This window comes from Bombina bombina, chromosome 7 (genome assembly GCF_027579735.1).
Source record: "Bombina bombina isolate aBomBom1 chromosome 7, aBomBom1.pri, whole genome shotgun sequence".
In the NCBI taxonomy this organism is placed as follows: Eukaryota; Metazoa; Chordata; class Amphibia; order Anura; family Bombinatoridae; genus Bombina; species Bombina bombina.
The window spans coordinates 587,503,030-587,523,922 of record NC_069505.1 but is presented as its reverse complement, the minus strand read 5'-3'; the positions used below and the strand labels follow the sequence as shown (position 1 = coordinate 587,523,922).

The following is a 20,893-nucleotide window of genomic DNA, read 5'->3' as shown; positions in this document are numbered from 1 at the left end:
ACTCCTTCACTTTTACAAGTTATACGACCCTTAATTGTATGGAAGGACCCAAATTTGTCACAAAAGTTCTTGCCTACTAGCATGTTAGTACAAACTGAGCAGTGTAAGCACTTGAAATTCCCATTCTTTTTATTGGTTAGCCAGTTCCCTGTATTTTTATTTTCAAAGTGGCTCTGAACCAGAAAATCTTTTAAGTTAGGTGCTCTTTTTGGAGTCATTAGTGGAGATTCTCCTACAAATTTCCCAATTGATTTGTCAATCCACAATATGTGCCAGTGTTTATTTAGGATTGAACGAATGTCCTGCCATTTTTGATTGTAAGCTCCTATGAATCGAACTAAAGATGATTCCGATGTATCATCTGATTTTTCATATAGCAGGTCGTCCCTGTTCTTGCTTTTGGTCTTGTTAAATGCTTTTTTTAAACATTGTTGTGTATAACCTCTTGCTTTAAATCTTTTATTTAGAGTCCCTGCTTCAATTTTAAATTGTTCAATATCTGAGCAGTTTCTTTTATGTCTCAGAAATTGGCCATAGGGAATATTTTGTATTAGTTTTTTGGGGTGATGACTGTCAAATGATAGTAGTGAATTTCCTGCAGTATCTTTGCGAAATGTGGCTGTTTTTAGGCAGTTGTTATCATTAATGATGCGTAAATCTAAGAATGTAATCTCATTTTTACTATAAGTGTAGGTAAATTTTAGGTTCCATTCATTGTTGTTTAATTTTTGCATGAATTCTATCAGTTTCATCTCAGTATCCTCCCACAGGAGGAACACGTCATCGATGAATCTTAGCCATAAAGAGAGAGATTTATATAGAATGCTAGTTCAATCCTATTGGCTGATTGCATCAGCCAATAGGATTTTTTCTACCTTAATTCCAATTGGCTGATAGAATTCTTGGATGACGTCATTTAAAGGAACCTTCATTCTTCAGTCGCCGTGGAAAGAAGAGGATGCTCCACGTCGGATGTCTTAAAGATGGACCCGCTCCGCGCCGGATGGATGCAGATAGAAGATGCCGCCCGGATGAAGACTTCTGCCTGTCTGGAGGACCACTTCTGCCCGGTTGGATGAAGACTTCGCCCGGCTTCGTTGAAGACTTCGGCCCGGTTGGGTGAAGACATCTCCCGGTAAGGTGATCTTCAGGGGGTTAGTGTTAGGTTTTTTAAGGGGGGATTGGGTGGGTTTTAGAGTAGGGTAGGGCTTTTTTATTTTGGGGGCTTTTTTATTTTGTTAGGGGGATTAGAGTAGTTGTAATTAGTTTAAAAATCTTGTAATTATTTTATTATTTTCTGTAATTTAGTGGGGGGGGGGGTTGTACTTTAGATAATTTTATTTAATTGTAATTCATTTATTTAATTTATTTAATTATAGTGTAGTGTTAGGTGTAATTGTAACTTAGGTTTGGTTTTATTTTACAGGTAAATTTGTCTTTATTTTAACTAGGTAGTTATTAAATAGTTAATAACTATTTAATAACTATTGTACCTAGTTAAAATAAATACAAAGTTGCCTGTAAAATACAAATAAACCCTAAGCTAGCTACAATGTAACTATTAGTTATATTGTAGCTATTTTAGGGTTTATTTTATAGGTAAGTATTTAGTTTTAAATAGGAATTATTTAGTTGCTTATAGTAATTTTATTTAGATTTATTTAAATTATATTTAAGTTTGGGGGGGTTAGGGTTAGACTTAGGTTTAGGGGTTAATAACTTTAATATAGTGGCGGTGACATTGGGGGCGGCAGATTAGGGGTTAAAAAATGTAGGTAGGTGTCGGCGATGCTAGGGCCGGCAGATTAGGGGTTAATAATTTTTAACTAGTGTTTGCGATGCGAGAGTGCGGCGGTTTAGGGGTTAATATATTTCTTATAGTGTCGGCAATGTCTGGTTCGGCAGATTAGGGGTTCAAATTTTTATTTTAGTGTTTGAGATGTGGGGGGGCCTCGTTTTATCGGTTAATAGCTAGTTTATGGGTGTTAGTGTACTTTTTAGCACTTTTGTTAAGAGTTTTATGCTACAGCGTTGTAGTGTAAAAGTCTTAACTACTGTCTTTTAAATGCGCTACGAGTCTTGACAGGAAAGGGTCTACCGCTCACTTTTTGGCAGACTCGTAATACCGGCGCTATGCAAGTCCTATTGAAAATATTGGATACGCAATTGACGTAAGTGGATTTGCAGTATTTCCGAGTCTGGCCAAAAAAGTGAGCGGTACACCTGTACCTGCAAGATTCGTAATACCAGCGGGCGTTAAAAAGCAGCGTTGGGACCTCTCAGCGCTGCTTTTTAACCCTAACGCACAACTTGTAATCTAGGCGCATGGTAGGGCATGTAATTTTAAACAACTTTCCAATTTACTTTTATCCTCAATTTTGCTTTGTTCACTTAGTATTCTTAGTTGAAAGCTAAACCTAGGTAGGCTCATATGCTAAATTCTTAGACCTTGAAGGCGCCTCTTATCGGAATGCATTTTTCAACACTAGAGGGCATTAGTTCATGTGTGTCATATAGATAACATTGTGCTCATGCATGTGGAGTTACCTAGGAGTCAACACCAATTTGCTAAAATGCAAGTCTGTCAAAAGAACTGAAATAAGGACTCGGTCGACAGAGGCTTAGATACAAGGTAATTACAGATGTAAATTGTGTATTATTATAACTGTGTTGGTTATGCAAAACAAGGGAATGGGTAATAAAGGGATCACAGTATCTATCTTTTAAAAAAATAACAATTCTGGTATAGACTGCCCCTTTAAGGTATAAAAAACACAATAGAAAAAATGTTAAACATAAAAAAAAATGCTTCATAAAACTCTAGAGTTTTGGTCGCTCTTGGGATAAACTCTCAGATCTATTAAAGATTATTAAAACGTCTGGGATTTCATTAATTTTTTGCACCTGCTATCAGACTTTATGTGAGATTATTAAAACCTCTGATCTTAAAAGGGGACATAAAAGTAGATTAAAACATACAGAAACAGGTGAGTGTGTTCAGCACTACATTTACTGTATACATTTTTTTTCTTTCTGCACAACATTTAAATTGCAAGTTACATTTTACCAACAACTATCAATCAATAAGGAATTTTCTAAAGACAGATTAAAAGAGCCTGAGGAGGGGGTGCAATCCCCAAAACGTTGCTCTGATTGCACTGCTGCCCTTAGTAAAGTGGATTTGATCTGAACTACGTGAGTGTCTGCCCATTGTTTTTTTTCACATAAAAGAAAAATCCCTACCAGCTCCCTGCAACACAAAGCAAAAACTGTCCCCAAATTTTACCAAAATTGTAGAGAAGGTGTGCATCTCATTCAAGGTATATTATGCTGTATAATACATAGAATTCTTTAATTACTGTCTGTATGTATGTTTCCATATTAATCACATTTAGTAAGAAACTTTTCTTGGGTGCTTTTATATTAACAACATGAAAAAAAAATGATTCATCTTTAGCATAAATATGTTTTTACAGATTCCCAAGATCCTTTCTCTTAAGAAGTACAATATTTTTAAGTCCATAGTCAAAAAGGTTTATAAACTTTTTGTTCAGTAGAGACAATTTGTAATCTGTTTTAACAGCAGTGTTCACTTTTACCTGTATGATTTATGAGTATGGTCCTATTATTATTTTTGGATTATGAATGTCTCAGAATAATACTCTTTTCACTAATTGTTGATATTATCATTACAGGTATTTCCTCTAAATTATAATTTTATATTCTTTTAGAAAAGCAATAGATCTCTATAATGTTAGGATCATTTTGACCGTGTACAACTTTAAAATTAGTCAGAACGTAAAGTGGAGAAAAAAACATAAAAATGACATCTAAAAGTACAGCTATACTCATAATAACACTGTCTGATAAAAAATATTTAATATTATTATATATTAATATATGAGGCCTCAGTTAAAAAAAAACACTGCAAAGGGCTTTAACATATATATTTGTTCATGTATAAATATGTACCGGTATATGTATGTGTGTGTGTATATATATACAGGGAGTGCAGAATTATTAGGCAAATGAGTATTTTGACCACATCATCCTCTTTATGCATGTTGTCTTACTCCAAGCTGTATAGGCTCGAAAGCCTACTACCAATTAAGCATATTAGGTGATGTGCATCTCTGTAATGAGAAGGGGTGTGGTCTAATGACATCAACACCCTATATCAGGTGTGCATAATTATTAGGCAACTTCCTTTCCTTTGGCAAAATGGGTCAAAAGAAGGACTTGACAGGCTCAGAAAAGTCAAAAATAGTGAGATATCTTGCAGAGGGATGCAGCACTCTTAAAATTGCAAAGCTTCTGAAGCTTGATCATCGAACAATCAAGCGTTTCTTTCAAAATAATCAACAGGGTCGCAAGAAGCGTGTGGAAAAACCAAGGCACAAAATAACTGCCCATGAACTGAGAAAAGTCAAGCGTGCAGCTGCCAAGATGCCACTTGCCACCAGTTTGGCCATATTTCAGAGCTGCAACATCACTGGAGTGCCCAAAAGCACAAGGTGTGCAATACTCAGAGACATGGCCAAGGTAAGAAAGACTGAAAGACGACCACCACTGAACAAGACACACAAGCTGAAACGTCAAGACTGGGCCAAGAAATATCTCAAGACTGATTTTTCTAAGGTTTTATGGACTGATGAAACGAGAGTGAGTCTTGATGGGCCAGATGGATTGGCCCGTGGCTGGATTGGTAAAGGGCAGAGAGCTCCAGTCCGACTCAGACGCCAGCAAGGTGGAGGTGGAGTACTGGTTTGGGCTGGTATCATCAAAGATGAGCTTGTGGGGCCTTTTCGGGTTGAGGATGGAGTCAAGCTCAACTCCCAGTCCTACTGCCAGTTTCTGGAAGACACCTTCTTCAAGCAGTGGTACAGGAAGAAGTCTGCATCCTTCAAGAAAAACATGATTTTCATGCAGGACAATGCTCCATCACACGCGTCCAAGTACTCCACAGCGTGGCTGGCAAGAAAGGGTATAAAAGAAGAAAATCTAATGACATGGCCTCCTTGTTCACCTGATCTGAACCCCATTGAGAACCTTTGGTCCATCATCAAATGTGAGATTTACAAAAAGGGAAAACAGTACACCTCTCTGAACAGTGTCTGGGAGGCTGTGGTTGCTGCTGCATGCAATGTTGATGGTGAACAGATCAAAACACTGACAGAATCCATGGATGGCAGGCTTTTGAGTGTCCTTGCAAAGAAAGGTGGCTATATTGGTCACTGATTTGTTTTTGTTTTGTTTTTGAATGTCAGCAATGTATATTTGTGAATGTTGAGATGTTATATTGGTTTCACTGGTAAAAATAAATAATTGAAATGGGTATATATTTGTTTTTTGTTAAGTTGCCTAATAATTATGCACAGTAATAGTCACCTGCACACAAAGATATCCCCCTAAAATAGCTATAACTAAAAACAAACTAAAAACTACTTCCAAAACTATTCAGCTTTGAAATTAATGAGTTTTTTGGGTTCATTGAGAACATGGTTGTTGTTCAATAATAAAATTAATCCTCAAAAATACAACTTGCCTAATAATTCTGCACTCCCTGTATACAGTCATGGCCAAAAATATTGGCACCCCTGCATTTCTATCAGATAATGCACCACTTCACCCAGAAAATTGTTGCAATTACAAATCTTTAGGCATTCTCATGTTTATTTGTTTTGTTTGTATTGGAATGACACAAAAAAGTGGAGAAAAAAAAGCCAAATCTGACACAGTCTACGCAAAACTCCAAAAATGGACTGGACAAAATTATTGGCACCTTCTCAAAATTGTAAGAAATAATTGCATTCCAAGTTTGTGATGCTCCTGTAATTTGTAATTAAACTCAGCTGTATTAACTAACAGATGCTGACAATATAGAAATCACACCGGCAACCAGTTAAAATGGTGAAAAATGTACTCAACCTTTCTGTTGTGTGTCTCTGTGTGCCACATGGAGCATGGAGAAGAGAAAAAGCAGTAAAGAATTGTCTTTCGATTTATATAATTATAATAATAATTTGCGATGTATATAGCGCTTTTCTCCCTTTGAGACTCAAAGCACTTTACAAATATACCAACACAAAGACATAAAGGTTAGGAGTTTCTGATGGTCAGATAAGCGGACTGAATGCCAAATGGAAGAGGTGGGTTTTTATATATTTTTAAAGAGTCTGTAAGGACGGTGCCTCTCTGATTGCGCACAGTAAAGAGTTCCAGAAAGTAGGGGCAGCATGGCCGAATCCTCTGGAGCCTGAGTTTGTCCTTATTCTTGGCACTGAGAGGAGGGATGTGTTGGCTGACCTAAGTGAGCGGGATGGGATGTAGGGTGTCAGGAGCTCTTTCAGGTACTGTGGGCCTTGGTTGTTTAAGGCTTTGAAGGTCAGCAGGCCAATTTTAAAATATGTTCGCCATTTAATTGGAAGCCAATGCAGGGAGTGGAGAACAGGTGTTATGTGGCAGGAGCGAGTTTGATTGGTCAATAGTCTGGCTGCTGCGTTTTGTACTGTCTGAAGGCGATGGAGTTTTTTGGGAGGCCCAAGTAAAGTGCATTGTAGTAATCTATCCTAGAGGATACAAATGCATGGATTAATGTTGGCATATCATCCGGTGGAATTAAGTGTTGTATCCTGGCTATGTTTTTCAGATGAAAGTAGGCAGATTTTATTACGGAGGAAATCTGCTGTTTAAAAGATAGTCCAGCGTCAGCACATCAAGGTTTCATATCTTTGCCGAACTAACAAGTTCAGAGCCTCCAAGCTCCAGGCCAGTTGGGTAATCGTGGGATATTTTTGATGCCCGGGTCCCCTCACCAAGAGTAACTCTGTTTTGTCCGGGTTCACTTTGAGACAGCTAGCATTCATCCATTCTATGAGGTCTGTTAAGCAACTGTTTATGCGGCAATAGTAAACTGCAATGTAGCAATAAAAAGGTTCACAATACTGTGACCATTTTGGTGAGCTGAGAGACCGTGATTTTTTATTGCTACATTGCAGTTTACTATTTCACTTACAATACGTGTAGCACTGTGTCCATTTGGATCTGTGTCATACTATCAACGGTGGACTTTTGCATGAATAATATGTGAAGCACACTGATGAGTGGATCTGTTTGGACAACTCAGAAAGAGGCGGAGACGTCAGACGCTGAAGCAAGCTGCATGGTTGTATACAACTGATGTGTACTTTTTTAATATTTATCCTGTGAGTAGAACTCTGGGAAGGGGCTATTAATAAATTGGTATTTACCGTCTACACTCAGATGCGTGTTGCACTTCTCTATCTCCTTTTCTGGTGAGTAACTGTTTGGCCTGCTGTGATAGTGGTTCGGATTGAGGAAATCTTGTCTCTGAAGAAGTTCGCAAATGCTTCACATTTATCCTGAGAATAGTTGGTGGGGATAAGCATGCATGCTGGTTTGCAGAGCCTTTCTACTGTACGAAACAGTTGCCTGGGTCTATTGTGGGAGAATGCAATTTCGCGTGATTAAAATGAAGATTTTTCTGAGTTATCTTAATTGATATTTATTTAGATGTTTGGTAAGAGCGGCTTTATCCTCTGGATTATGTGTTCTGTGCCACTTTCTCTAGAGTTTACGTCCTGTTCTTTTCATTTCCCTGATGGAGCTATCAAACCACAGTGCATTTTGGATGGAGTGGTCAGGTTGGGTGAAATGGTGACCAACAGGGGTACAGTATTTTTTTCACAGTGGTTTTTGATTGATCCAAAACCTCAAAATCAAGATTCTTAGAGGCAACTTCAAAAAGACCATGGAAAGAAAAACCTTTGAAATGAAAATGATAATGCACTTGCTAAATTCTGGACTAAATGTGGACTCTGGTTTCTTAACCCATTATAAACATTTTTTGTAATGTACTTTCATATACTGTAGTCAATTACATTGTATATTCCACACTCTCTATGCATAGGTACGCAGGTAAGCCTATGTCCACACATTCAGACCGCTGTAACAATTTCTGTCTTTTTATCCTGTGTTTTAAGATATAATCTGTAAATTACATCAAATTGGTCAGTATTGCGTCAGACTTGCTTCAGACTTGAAAAAGGAAGACATTCTTCCGAAAGCTTGTAATCTTATAAATGTATAGTTAGTCCAATAAAAAGCTATCAATGCTCAATGCAATACTCTTGTTATTTTGATATCTAAATCTCTGGACTAACACGGCTACTCCAATCAACATATATATATATATATATATATATATATATGTACTGTATATATATATATATATATATATATATATATATATAAAATATATATCTAGGGGAACAAGCACACATAAACACTCCTCATAGTGTACAAAGTTTTAATCCAATTACACATATAAAAAAACAGATAATACAATCCCCCTGAGTAATGACTACTCACAAGATAGGATCTCAATCATGTTAGGTAAGGTATCCATCCTATACAGTAGGTTTAAAGATGTCCAGACCAGGCAAACCAGAACAGCAATCTGATGGATACAGGATACTTGTGTCTGCGTTAGCAAAGCCCTTGCCTCCTGGTGTAGCCGCTCTCTCTCTCTTCTGAGATCAATTGAGAAGGGGATGATCTCAGAAGAGAGAGAGAGCAGCTACACCAAGTATCATGTATCCATCAGATTGCTGTTCTGGTTTGCCCGGTCTGGACACCTTTAAACTTACCGTATAGGACGTATACCTTACGTCACATGATTACTCAGGGGGATTGTGTTATCTGTTTAATTGGATTAAACCTTTCTACACTATGAGGAGTGTTTCTGTGCACTTGTTTTCCTTGAAATCATTTGCCATACTACTACCCTCTATCGGATCCTTGAGAGTTTGTTCCAACAAGCAGCCATTAGCCTCACAGTGAGAAGGAATCCACAGAGAATCTTCCAAAGGATAAGACATTTATTTATTTTGGGACTTAATCTTTGTTTTGCAGTTTTTAACCATCACAGGGTCAATATAACAGTATATTAATTGCATGTCATAGCATATTTGTTGCATTTTCACAATTTTTCATAATATTTATTATTGATTCCTGTACTTATTGATTTCATATAGAGTGCACAGCTATCATTCTATATTAATATATTGTGTGTGTCACACATTATTATAGCTTTAGAATAAATATATATATATATATATATATATATATATATATATATATATATATATATATATCTATATACAGTGGGGAAAAAAAGTATTTAGTCAGCCACCAATTATGCAAGTTCTCCCACTTAAGAAGATGAGAGAGGCCTGTAATTTTCATCATAGGTATACCTCAACTATGAGAGACAAAATGTGGAAACAAATCCAGACAATCACATTGTCTGATTTGGAAAGAATTTATTTGAAAATTATGGTGGAAAATAAGTATTTGGTCAATATCAAAAGTTCATCTCAATACTTTGTTATATATCCTTTGTTGGCAATGACAGAGGTCAAACGTTTTCTGTAAGTCTTGACAAGGTTGTCACACACTGTTGCTGGTATGTTGGCCCATTCCTGCATGCAGATCTCCTCTAGAGCAGTGATGTTTTGGGGCTGTCGCTGGGCAATACGGACTTTCAACTCCCTCCAAAGGTTTTCTATGGGGTTGAGATCTGGAGACTGGCTAGGCCACTCCAGGACCTTGAAATGCTTCTTACGAAGCCACTCCTTCGTTGCCCGGGCGGTGTGTTTGGGATCATTGTCATGCTGAAAGACCCAGCCACTTTTCATCTTCAATGCCCTTGCTGATGAAAGGAGGTTTGCACTCAAAATCTCACGATACATGGCCCCATTCATTCTTTCATGTACATGGATCAGTCGTCCTGTTCCCTTTGCAGAGAAACAGCCCCAAAGCATGATGTTGCCACCCCCATGCTTCACAGTAGTTATGGTGTTCTCTGTCCTCCAAACACGACAAGTTGTGTTTCTACCGAACAGTTCTACTTTGGTTTCATCTGACCATATGACATTCTCCCAATCCACTTCTGGATCATCCAAATGCTCTCTAGCATACTTCAGACTGGCCCGGACATGTACTGGCTTAAGCAGGGGGACACATCTGGCACTGCAGGATCTGAGTCCCTGGCAGCGTAGTGTGTTACTGATGGTAGCCTTTGTTACATTGGTCCCAGCTCTCTGCAGGTCATTCACTAGGTCCCTCATGTGGTTCTGGGATGTTTGCTCACCGTTCTTGTGATCATTTTGACCCCACTGGGTGAGATCTTGCATGGAGCCCCAGATCGAGGGAGATTATCAGTGTTCTTGTATGTCTTCAATTTTCAATTATTGCTCCCACAGTTGATTTCTTCCCACCAAGCTGCTTGCCTATTGCAGATTTAGTCTTCCCAGCCTGGTGCAGGTCTACAATTTCGTTTCTGGTGTCCTTCGACAGCTCTTTGGTCTTCACCATAGTGGAGTTTGGAGTGTGACTGTTTGAGGTTGTGGACAGGTGTCTTTTATACTGATAACAAGTTCAAACAGGTGCCATTAATACAGGTAATGAGTGGAGGACAGAGGAGCTTCTTAAAGAAGAAGATACAGGTCTGTGAGAGCCAGAAATCTTGCTTGTTTGTAGGTGACCAAATACTTATTTTCCACCATAATTTGCAAATAAATTCTTTCCAAATCAGACAATGTGATTGTCTGGATTTGTTTCCACATTTTGTCTCTTATAGTTGAGGTATACCTATGATGAAAATTACAGGCCTCTCTCAACTTCTTAAGTGGGAGAACTTGCACAATTGGTGGCTGACTAAATACTTTTTCCCCCCACTGTATATATATATATATATATATATATATATATATATATATATATATACACGTTGATTGGAGTAGCCGTGTTAGTCCAGAGATTTAGATATCAAAATAGCAAGAGTATTGCATTGAGCAATGATACTTTTTTATTGGACTAACTATAAGATGACAAACTTTCGGAAGAATGTCTTCCTTTTTCAAGTCTGAAGCAATACTGACCAATTTGATGGAATTTACAGATTATATCTTAAAACACAGACAAAAAAGACAGAAAGTGTTACAGAGGTCTGATTGCAGGGGGAGGAGGGGGTGTTGTAAAAATTATGATGGGGTTTTGGAGACAGGCAGACAGTGTTAGTAAAAAGATAACAGGCAGGGGAAATATATAGTTATACACAAAGATAATACTGACATAAAGTTATATATCAACATAGAATCAATATGAATAAAGATGGGAAATTAGGTATACAGGGGAATATAAGATAGTTAAAAAAAGCAGAAGGGAAAGAGATAATAAACGGGAATAATGACAAAAGTGTGGGCATAGGCTTACCTGCATACCTTTGCATAGAGAGTGTAGAATATACAATGTAATTGACTACTGTATATGAAAGTACATTACAAAAAAATTTGATGGGTTAAGAAACCAGAGTCCACATTTAGTCCAGAATTTAGCAAGTTGAAGTGCATTATCATTTTCATTTTAAAGGTTTTTCTTTCCATGCATTCCATTCGTATTATCCTAAATTATCATTTGAAAATTTTTGTTTTTAAGTATATACGTCTCAAAGGTTGTACATACTCTTTTTTTATTATATGTGTTAAATAAGATCATTTAATTTAGTAGTTTACATTGTATTTTATTTACTTGATACAGTTGGCTGTGAATTTACTTTTTATTTGTATTTTTTATTGTCCTATACACTTTCATACAGAACTATTTTGCATAACATATTAACTCATTAGTTTGATATTATCAATGAAGTCAGAATACTAAAACATTTAAATTACTTCCTTGAATTACATTTTTGAATAAACTTACATAAAACGATTAATATAAGCTTTATTTCCATTGCTGTAATAAACTGTATTAAGTGGCGTTTACAACATGCACCTCCAATAAAGTATATAAAGATATTTTATTTTACAGCCAATTTGCAAAGTTTACAAGTGGAAAATAGACTATAGTTATTCATTTTCCTTTTGATTTCTATCATCTATCTATTTATATTTCTGTCTATCCATCTATCTATATTTCTTTCTTTCTATCTATCTATCTATCTATCTATTTATATTTCCATCTATCATCTATCTATATTTCTTTCTATCTATCTATCTATCTATCTATCATCTATCTATCTATCTATCTATCTATCTATCTATCATCTATCATCTATATAGCTATATTTCTTTCTTTCTATCTATCTATTTATCATCTATCTATAATCTATCTATCATCTATCTATAATATGTCTGTCTATCCATCTGTATTTATTATCGTATCTATCTATCTATCTATCTATCTATCTATCTATCTATCATCTATCTATCTTTCTATCTATCTATCTAGATTAAATGATGAGCAGTCAGTAGCAGCTATTCTAAATATCAATCGCCTAGATTACGAGTTTTGTCGGTAATGGTGTGCGGTGCTAACGAGCAGTTTATGCTCACCTACAGACAATGCTGGTATTATGGGTTTGGAAAAGTGAGCGGAGAGCAAAATTTTGCTCCACCTCTCACCTCAATACCAGCGCTGCTTACGTTAAAGGTGAGCTGGTAAAATGTGCTCGTGCACAATTTCCCCATAGGAATCAATGGGGGAGAGCCGGCTGAAAAAAAACCTAACACTTGCAAAAAAGCAGCGTTCAGCTTCTAACGCAGCCCCATTCATTCCTATGGGGAAAATACATTTATGTCTACACCTAACACTCTAATATGAACCCTGAGTCTAAACACCCCTAATATTACACTTATTAACCCCTAATGTGCCGCCCCCAACATTGCCGACACATGAATTATATTATTAACCCCTAATCTGCCGCTCCGGACACCACCGCCACCTACATTTTACTTATGGACCCCTAATCTGCTGCCCCCAACATCGCCGACACCTACATTTTATTTATTAACCCCTACCCTGCTGCCCCAATGTCGCTGCCACCTACCTACACTTCTTAACCCCTAATCTGCCGCCCCCAACGTCGCCGCCACTATATTAAAGTTCTTAACCTCTAAACCTAAGTCTAACCCCCCTAACTTAAATGTAATTTAAATAAATCTAAATAAAATTACTATCATTAACTAAATTATTCCTATTTAAAACTAAATACTTACCTATAAAATAAACCGTAAGCTAGCTACAATATAACTAATAGTTACATTGTAGCTAGCTTAGGATTTATTTTTATTTTACAGGCAACTTTGTATTTATTTTAACTAGGTAGAATAGTTATTAAATAGTTATTAACTATTTAATAGCTACCTAGTTAAAATAAAGACCTGTAAAATAAAACCTAAGTTACAATTACACCTAACACTACACTATAATTAAATACAATTAAATACAATTATCTAAAGTACAAAAAAAACAAACACTAAATTATAGAAAATAATAAAATAATTACAAGCTCTTTAAAACTTACTTTGCCTAATCTAATCCCCCTAACAAAATGAAAAAGCCCCCAAAATAATAAAAAGCCCTACCCTATACTAAATTACAAATAGCCCTTAAAAGGGCCTTTTGCGGGGCATTGCCCCAAAGTAATCAGCTCTTTTACCTGTAAAAAAGTACAATACCCCCCAACATTAAAACCCACCACCCACACACCCAACCCTACTCTAAAACCCACCCAATCCCCTTTTAATAAAACCTAACACTAACCCCGTGAAGATCACCCTACCTTGAGAAGTCTTCACTCAACCGGGCCGAAGTCCTCAACGAAGCCGGGAGAAGTGGTCCTCCAGATGGGCAGAAGTCTTCATCCAGACAGCATCTTCTATCTTCATCCATCCGGCGCGGTGCGGGTCCATCTTCAAGACATCCGATGCAGAGCATCCTCTTCTTTCTTCATCCGATGACTGAATGAAGGTTCCTTTAAATGACTTCATCCAAGATGGCGTCCCTTCAATTCTGATTGGCTGATAGAATTCTATCAGCCAATCGGAATTAAGATAGAAAAAATCCTATTGGCTGATGCAATCAGCCAATAGGATTGAACTTCAATCCTATTGGCTGATTGGAACAGCCAATAGAATGCAAGCTCAATCCTATTGGCTGTTCCAAAAGAATGCAAGTTCAATCCTATTGACTGATTGGATCAGCCAATAGAATTTTTTCTACCTTAATTCCGATTGGCTGATAGAATTCTATCAGCCAATTGGAATTGAAGGGACGCCATCTTGGATGACGTCACTTAAAGGTACCGTCATTTAGTCGTTGGCCATCGGATGAAGAGTATGCTCCACGTCGGATGTCTTGAAGATGGACCCGCTCCGCTCCAGATGGATAAAGATAGAAGATGCCACTTGGATGAAGACTTCTGCCCGTCTGGAGGTCCTCTTCTGCCCGGATAGGATGAAGACTTCTGGTCATCTGGAAGACCACTTCTGCCCGGTTGGGTGAAGACATCTCAAGGTAAGGTAATCTTCAAGGGGTTAGTGTTAGGTTTTATTAAGGGGGTATTGGGTGGGTTTTAGAGTAGGGTTGGGTGTGTGGGTGGTGGGTTTTAATGGTGGGGGGTATTGTATTTTATTTTTACAGGAAAAGAGCTGATTACTTTGGGGCAATTAATTGTATTTAATTGTAGTTAATTGTATTTAATTTTATTTAATTGTAGTTAGTTTAGGGAATTAATTTAATCATAGTGTAGTGTTAGGTGTAATTGTAACTTAGGTTAGGTTTTATTTTACGGGTAAATTTGTATTTATTTTAACTAGGTAGCTATTAAATAGTTAATAACTATTTAATAACTATTGTACCTAGTTAAAATAAATACAAAGTTGCATGTAAAATAAAAATAAACCCTAAACTAGCTACAATATAACTATTAGTTATATTGTAGCTAGCTTAGGGTTTATTTTATAGGTAAGTATTTAGTTTTAAATAGGAATAATTTAATTAATTGTAGTAATTTTATTTAGATTATTTTAAATTATATTTAAATTAGGGTTGTTAGGGTTAGGATTAGACTTAGGTTTAGGAGTTAATAAGTGTAGTTAGGTGGCGGTGACATTGGGGGTGGCAGACTAGGGGTTAATAAATAAAAAGTAGGTGTCAGCGATGTTGGGGGCAGCAGATGAGGGGTTCATAGGGATAATGTAGGTGGCGGCGGTGTCCGGAGCGGCAGATTAGGGGTTAATAAGTGTAAGATTAGGGGTGTTTAGACTCGGGGTTCATGTTAGGGTGTTAGGTGTAGACATAAAAAGTATTTTCCCATAGGAATCAATGGGGCTGCGTTAGGAGCTGAACGCTGCTTTTTTGCAGGTGTTAGTTTTTTTTTCAGCCGATTCTCCCCCATTGATTCCTATGGGAAATTGTGCACGAGCACGTTTTGCCAGCTCACCGCTACCGTAAGCAACGCTGGTATTGAGGTGAGATGTGGAGCAAAATTTTGCTCTCCACTCACTTTTTTGCGGCTAATGCCGGGTTTAAAAAAACCTGTAATACCAGCGTTGTTTGTAGGTGAGCGGTGAGCATAAACTGAGCGTTAGCACCGCAAGCCTTACCGACAAAAACTTGTAATCTAGCCGATTATATTTAAGTTAGGGGGGTGTTAGGGTTAGGGTTAGATTTAGATTTAGGGGTTAATAACTTTAATATAGTGGTGGTGATGTTGGGGGCAGCAGATTAGGGGTTAATAAATGTAGGTAGGTGTCGGCGATGTTAGGGATGACAGATTAGGGGTTAATACAATTTAAGTAGTGTTTGTGAGGCGGGAGTGCAGTGGTTTAGGGTTTAATATATTTATTATAGTGGCGGCGATGTCCGGTTCGGCAGATTAGAGGTTAAAAATGTTATATTAGTGTTTGTGATGTGGGGGGGGGGCTCAGTTTAGGGGTTAATAGGTAGTTTATGGGTGTTAGTGTACTTTTTAGCACTTTAGTTAAGAGTTTTATGCTACGGCGTTATACCATAAAACTCTTAACTACTGACTTTAAAATGCGGTATCAGTCTTGACAGGAGAGGGTCTACCGCTCACTTTTTGTCAGACTCATAATACTGGCGCTATACAAGTCCCATTGAAAAAATAGGATACACAATTGACGTAAATGGATTTGCTGTATTTTCAAGTCTGGACGAAAAAGTGAGCAGTACACCTGTACCTGCAAGACTCGTAATTCCAGCGGGCGTTAAAAAGCAACGCTGCTTTTTAAGGCTAACGCAAGACTCGTAATCTAGCCGAATGTTTTTATATTCAAAATCCACTTTTACTAAAAATCATGCCTTTATTTGTTGTCATTCAGTTTTATCAACATACTGTATATAGAAGAGATGAATCAGACAAAGATGACTTATTTTATTATCAAGGGGATTTCAGGCGTTCCTCAGCTCCAGGCTCCAATCTTTCTTGTGGTTCTGCTCATCTATCTCACGACACTTGGCAGTAACATGACTATTCTTCAGCTGGTCTGCCAGGATCCTCAGCTGCATACGCCCATGTATTTCTTTCTGGGCAACTTGTCTGTCCTTGACATGTCCTACACTACTCTTACCTTACATAAGGTTCTTTTAACCTTTATATCTCAACAAAATAGTGTTTCATACCTTTCCTACATTGTGCAAGTATATATGTTTGGATCATTAGCAGTTAATCAGTTGTTGATACTGACTGCTATGAGTTATGATCGCTATGAGGCCATCTGTAATCCGCTGAGTTATCACATGACCATGAGCCGTACAGTCTGTGTCTTGCTGGCCATTTTCTGTTGGGTTTTAAGTTTCCTAGAAAGCGTACCATATCTTCTGTTATTGGCACAATACACTTGTTACAGATCCAATATAATTAATCACTTCTTCTGTGATGTTATGCCACTTCTGAAACTCACCTGCAATGACACAACATTGTTTTATATCTTTGTTTACACTGAAGGTTTACTTGTTATGGTTTTGACCCCCTTCATGCTCACCTTTATCTCTTATGTCTTTATCATCACTGCCATCCTGAAGATACGATCTAGTTCTGGAAGACGTAAAGCCTTCTACACTTGTTCTTCACACCTCACAGTCGTTATTCTTCTCTATGTGTCTCTCACCTGCCAATATATAAAGCCCTCTGCAAAGGACATTTTGGATGACAATAAGATGCTGTCTCTATTTAACACTGCTATTGTCCCCTTACTGAACCCATTGATATACACCCTAAAAAATAACGACGTGAAGTCAGCACTGAGGCGTAAATGGAATACTTTTAAAACTTTTTCATGAGTAGACACCAACATACCAACACTACCTTCTTAAATATAATTTTTGCTTCTACACCCCTAAACAGATGTGTAACTATCTCAAAAGCCTTTTTTAACTTTTTGATAATGATAAATATATGTTTAAAAAAAGATTTACATGTTTATGGATACAATGACTACTAAGGAAGGATGGGTACTTATTTTTTCATTGTAAAATGTTTTTGATTTCTGTGACCTTATATGTACATCTTTTTGAAGTCTTAATAAAGAAATTAAAAAAACAAACAAACAAACAAAGGAAGGGTGGATATTTAAATAAATCAAGAAGACCATTATTACAATATTTATTATTTCATTTTAATTTGTTAATTTTTCTTTGCTTATTCTATTCCTTTTTGTTTTTTTTATCAAATGCAGATTCTTATCTGTTGTAAATAACAGTCATAGGTATTAGGCACTGTATCTGCTCTGTTTTATGTACCCAACAAGACCTCTGTTTTACATATTTGTCAATGTAGCAACCACCCTTTATGTTCCATATTGCTAGGTATAGTCTTCCAGTATCTGCAATACTACTCCGGCCCCAACACAATCAACCATCATGTGATCATCCTTCTCTAAGTCACCTAACCTTAATTTCAACTAGCCTTGCTTTGGTTTCACTGTGTGACCCTTCCCCCACGCTAGCTTCAACTGGATTGCTGATTAGTCCATTTTCAGGGGCAGTTATTTTTTTATAATTAAAATTCTATTTATTTTTTGAGGTTAGACATTTGGAGGGAGACAGACTTTAGCAGTATGTGTAAGCGCTATTGGAAAGAGGGAAAGATTTTAGCTGAGTTTTACCTATAGAGGAAGATTACTTATAGAAGGATCATACAGGAGAGGGGTTGCATATGATATTGGCGTGTCATAGTCTCTTGGGTGTTGAAGGGGTATTATAATTGGGAAGATAGCATAAGATGTTTGTGATGTAGTGGTGCTTGTTAGAGATGTGTATTCAGGCTTCAGATGAATGAAAATGCATTCAAATTTTGCAGATTTGTTGAGTCATTTGATATACGAACAGCAGAAATACATATATTCTTCTTTCTCTTAACCTTCCTAGTTCTGGGTTTAGTGACTTCTCTGGTTTCAGATCTTTACTTAACCTTTGTGTTAACTCTTCTTACCCAAACTTTCACCTTATATTCTTCTCTGCTGTTGGTTCTCAGTCCTACTCAGATGTGGTCTATAGAATTTGCCCCTAGGCATTTCCCATACTTCTTCCTGTAAAATCTACCACTATGAACACACACAAATCTTAACTGTACTCCTGTCTTCCTACACTCAATATCTCTTACTGCGTTACACCTCTGCCAATTCATTGTATCTGTCACATATCCTTATCTCTATTGGGCAAGATTACAAGTGGCATTCAAATTAATGCTCCTGCTCGAGCATTAACTGCGCTAGAAGTAAGCTTTTTGCATGTGTCGGGTTGCGCTTGTATTATGAGTTGGAAGTAAACAATTTTTCATTCACTCTCTAAACCGTTGCATTCAAAAAGCCGAACTTAGAATATCGTGTGCGCATTCATGTATTCTCATATAGAAGAGAAAAAAAAGTGGAAAAATCCTACCACCCTACTTGTGCGCAATACTGTTCACTGTTCTCATGTGTGCTAACCTGACACTGAGTTAGAAAACACACAAACGCACACACAGCTTTAAGAAATACTACATAAAAATTGCTGCCTATAATTTTTGTATAGCGGTACTATTTTAGCAACTACTAAGAAGCAAAGTAGACAAGCCTACACAAGTGATAATTATATTATATAGTGTAAAAAAAATTGTGTTACAAATAATATGTTGAAGAAGAAAAAAATACAACTATGCAAAAATAGCAAAACTATATAAAGCTATACCACCAGGGCCGTCTTTAACACAGGACAAAAGGGGCAGCTGCCCAGGGCCCAGTCTTTATTAAAGGCCCCAAAAGTCCTAATACTGTCACAGTCAAAAGTTCTCTGTTTATATTTATTTGTGAGAAACTGTACCAGACCGTGGCGGTGTCATGTGACATGCCAAGCTAGTGCCATGTGCTGTGTGTAAGAGGGAATGTGTGTGTATGTGTGTAATATTTATATATATATACATGTATAGGATTATATAGAGTGTGTACATAAATTTGTGTGTGCTCTATAGTGTGTGTTTGTGTGTACTTGTGTATGCTCTGGAGAGTGTGTGTTTGTGTGTGTACTTGTGTATGCTCTGGAAAGTGTGTGTTTGTGTGTACATGTGTATGCTCTAGAGAGTGTGTGTTTGTGTGTACATGTATATGCTCTGGAGAGTGTGTGTTTGTGTGTGTACTTGTGTATGCTCTGGAAAGTGTGTGTTTGTGTGTACATGTGTATGCTCTGGAGAGTGTGTGTTTGTGTGTACATGTGTATGCTCTGGAGAGTGTGTGTTTGTGTGTAATTGTGTATGTGTATGCTCTGGAAAGTGTGTGTTTGTGTGTACATGTGTATGTGTATACTCTGGAGAGTGTGTGTTTGTGTGTACATGTATATGTGTATGCTCTGGAGAGTGTGTGTTTGTGTGTACATGTGTATGTGTATGCTCTGGAGAGTGTGTGTTTGTGTGTACATGTATATGTGTATGCTCTGGAGAGTGTGTGTTTGTGTGTACATGTGTATGTGTATGCTCTGGAGAGTGTGTGTTTATGTGTACATGTGTATGCTCTGGAGAGTGTGTGTTTGTGTGTACATGTGTATGTGTATACTCTGGAGAGTGTGTGTTGTGTGTACATGTGTATGTGTATACTCTGGAGAGTGTGTGTTTGTGTGTACATGTATATGTGTATGATCTGGAGAGTGTGTGTTTGTGTGTACATGTACATGTGTATGCTCTGGAGAGTGTGTGTTTGTGTGTACATGTATATGTGTATGCTCTGGAGACTGTGTGTTTGTGTGTACATGTATATGTGTATGCTCTGAGGAGTGTGTGTTTGTGTGTACATGTATATGTGTATGCTCTGGAGAGTGTGTGTTTGTGTGTACATGTATATGTGTATGCTCTGGAGAGTGTGTGTTTGTGTGTACATGTAAATGTGTATGCTCTGAGGAGTGTGTGTTTGTGTGTACATGTATATGTCTATGCTCTGGAGAGTGTGTGTTTGTGTGTACATGTATATGTGTATGCTCTGGAGAGTGTTTGTTTGTGTGTACATGTGTATGTGTATGCTCTGAGTAGTGTGTGTTTGTGTGTACATGTATATGTTTATGCTCTGGAGAGTGTGTGTTTGTGTGTACATGTATATGTGTATGCTCTAGAGAGTGTGTGTTTGTGTGTACATGTATATGTGTATGCTCTGGAGAGTGTGTGTTTGTGTGTACATGTATATGTGTATGCTCTGGAGACTGTGTGTTTGTGTGTACATGTATATGTGTATGCTCTAGAGAGTGTGTGTTTGTGTGTAATTGTGTATGTGTATGCTCTGGAGAGTGTGTGTTTGTGTGTACATGTACATGTGTATGCTCTGGAGAGTGTGTGTTTGTGTATACATGTATATGTGTATGCTCTGGAGAGTGTGTGTTTGTGTGTACATGTATATGTGTATGCTCTGGAGAGTGTGTGTTTGTGTGTACATGTATATGTGTATGCTCTGGAGAGTGTGTGTTTGTGTGTACATGTATATGTCTATGCTCTGGAGAGTGTGTGTTTGTGTGTACATGTATATGTGTATGCTCTGGAGAGTGT

At 37.4% G+C, this 20,893-nt stretch overlaps 1 protein-coding gene across 1 annotated transcript in view; it reads left to right on the top strand.

The window, feature by feature from the left end:
• The window catches only part of LOC128636609 (olfactory receptor 8D1-like), a 36,452-nt gene extending 19,280 nt beyond the window's left edge, over positions 1-17,172 (top strand). Inside the window, exon 2 of the mRNA XM_053689602.1 lies at positions 16,212-17,172. Within this exon, the coding sequence (XP_053545577.1) occupies positions 16,212-17,172 (961 nt within the window). The remainder of the gene's footprint in view (positions 1-16,211) is intronic.
• The last annotated feature ends 3,721 nt before the right edge of the window (positions 17,173-20,893 follow it).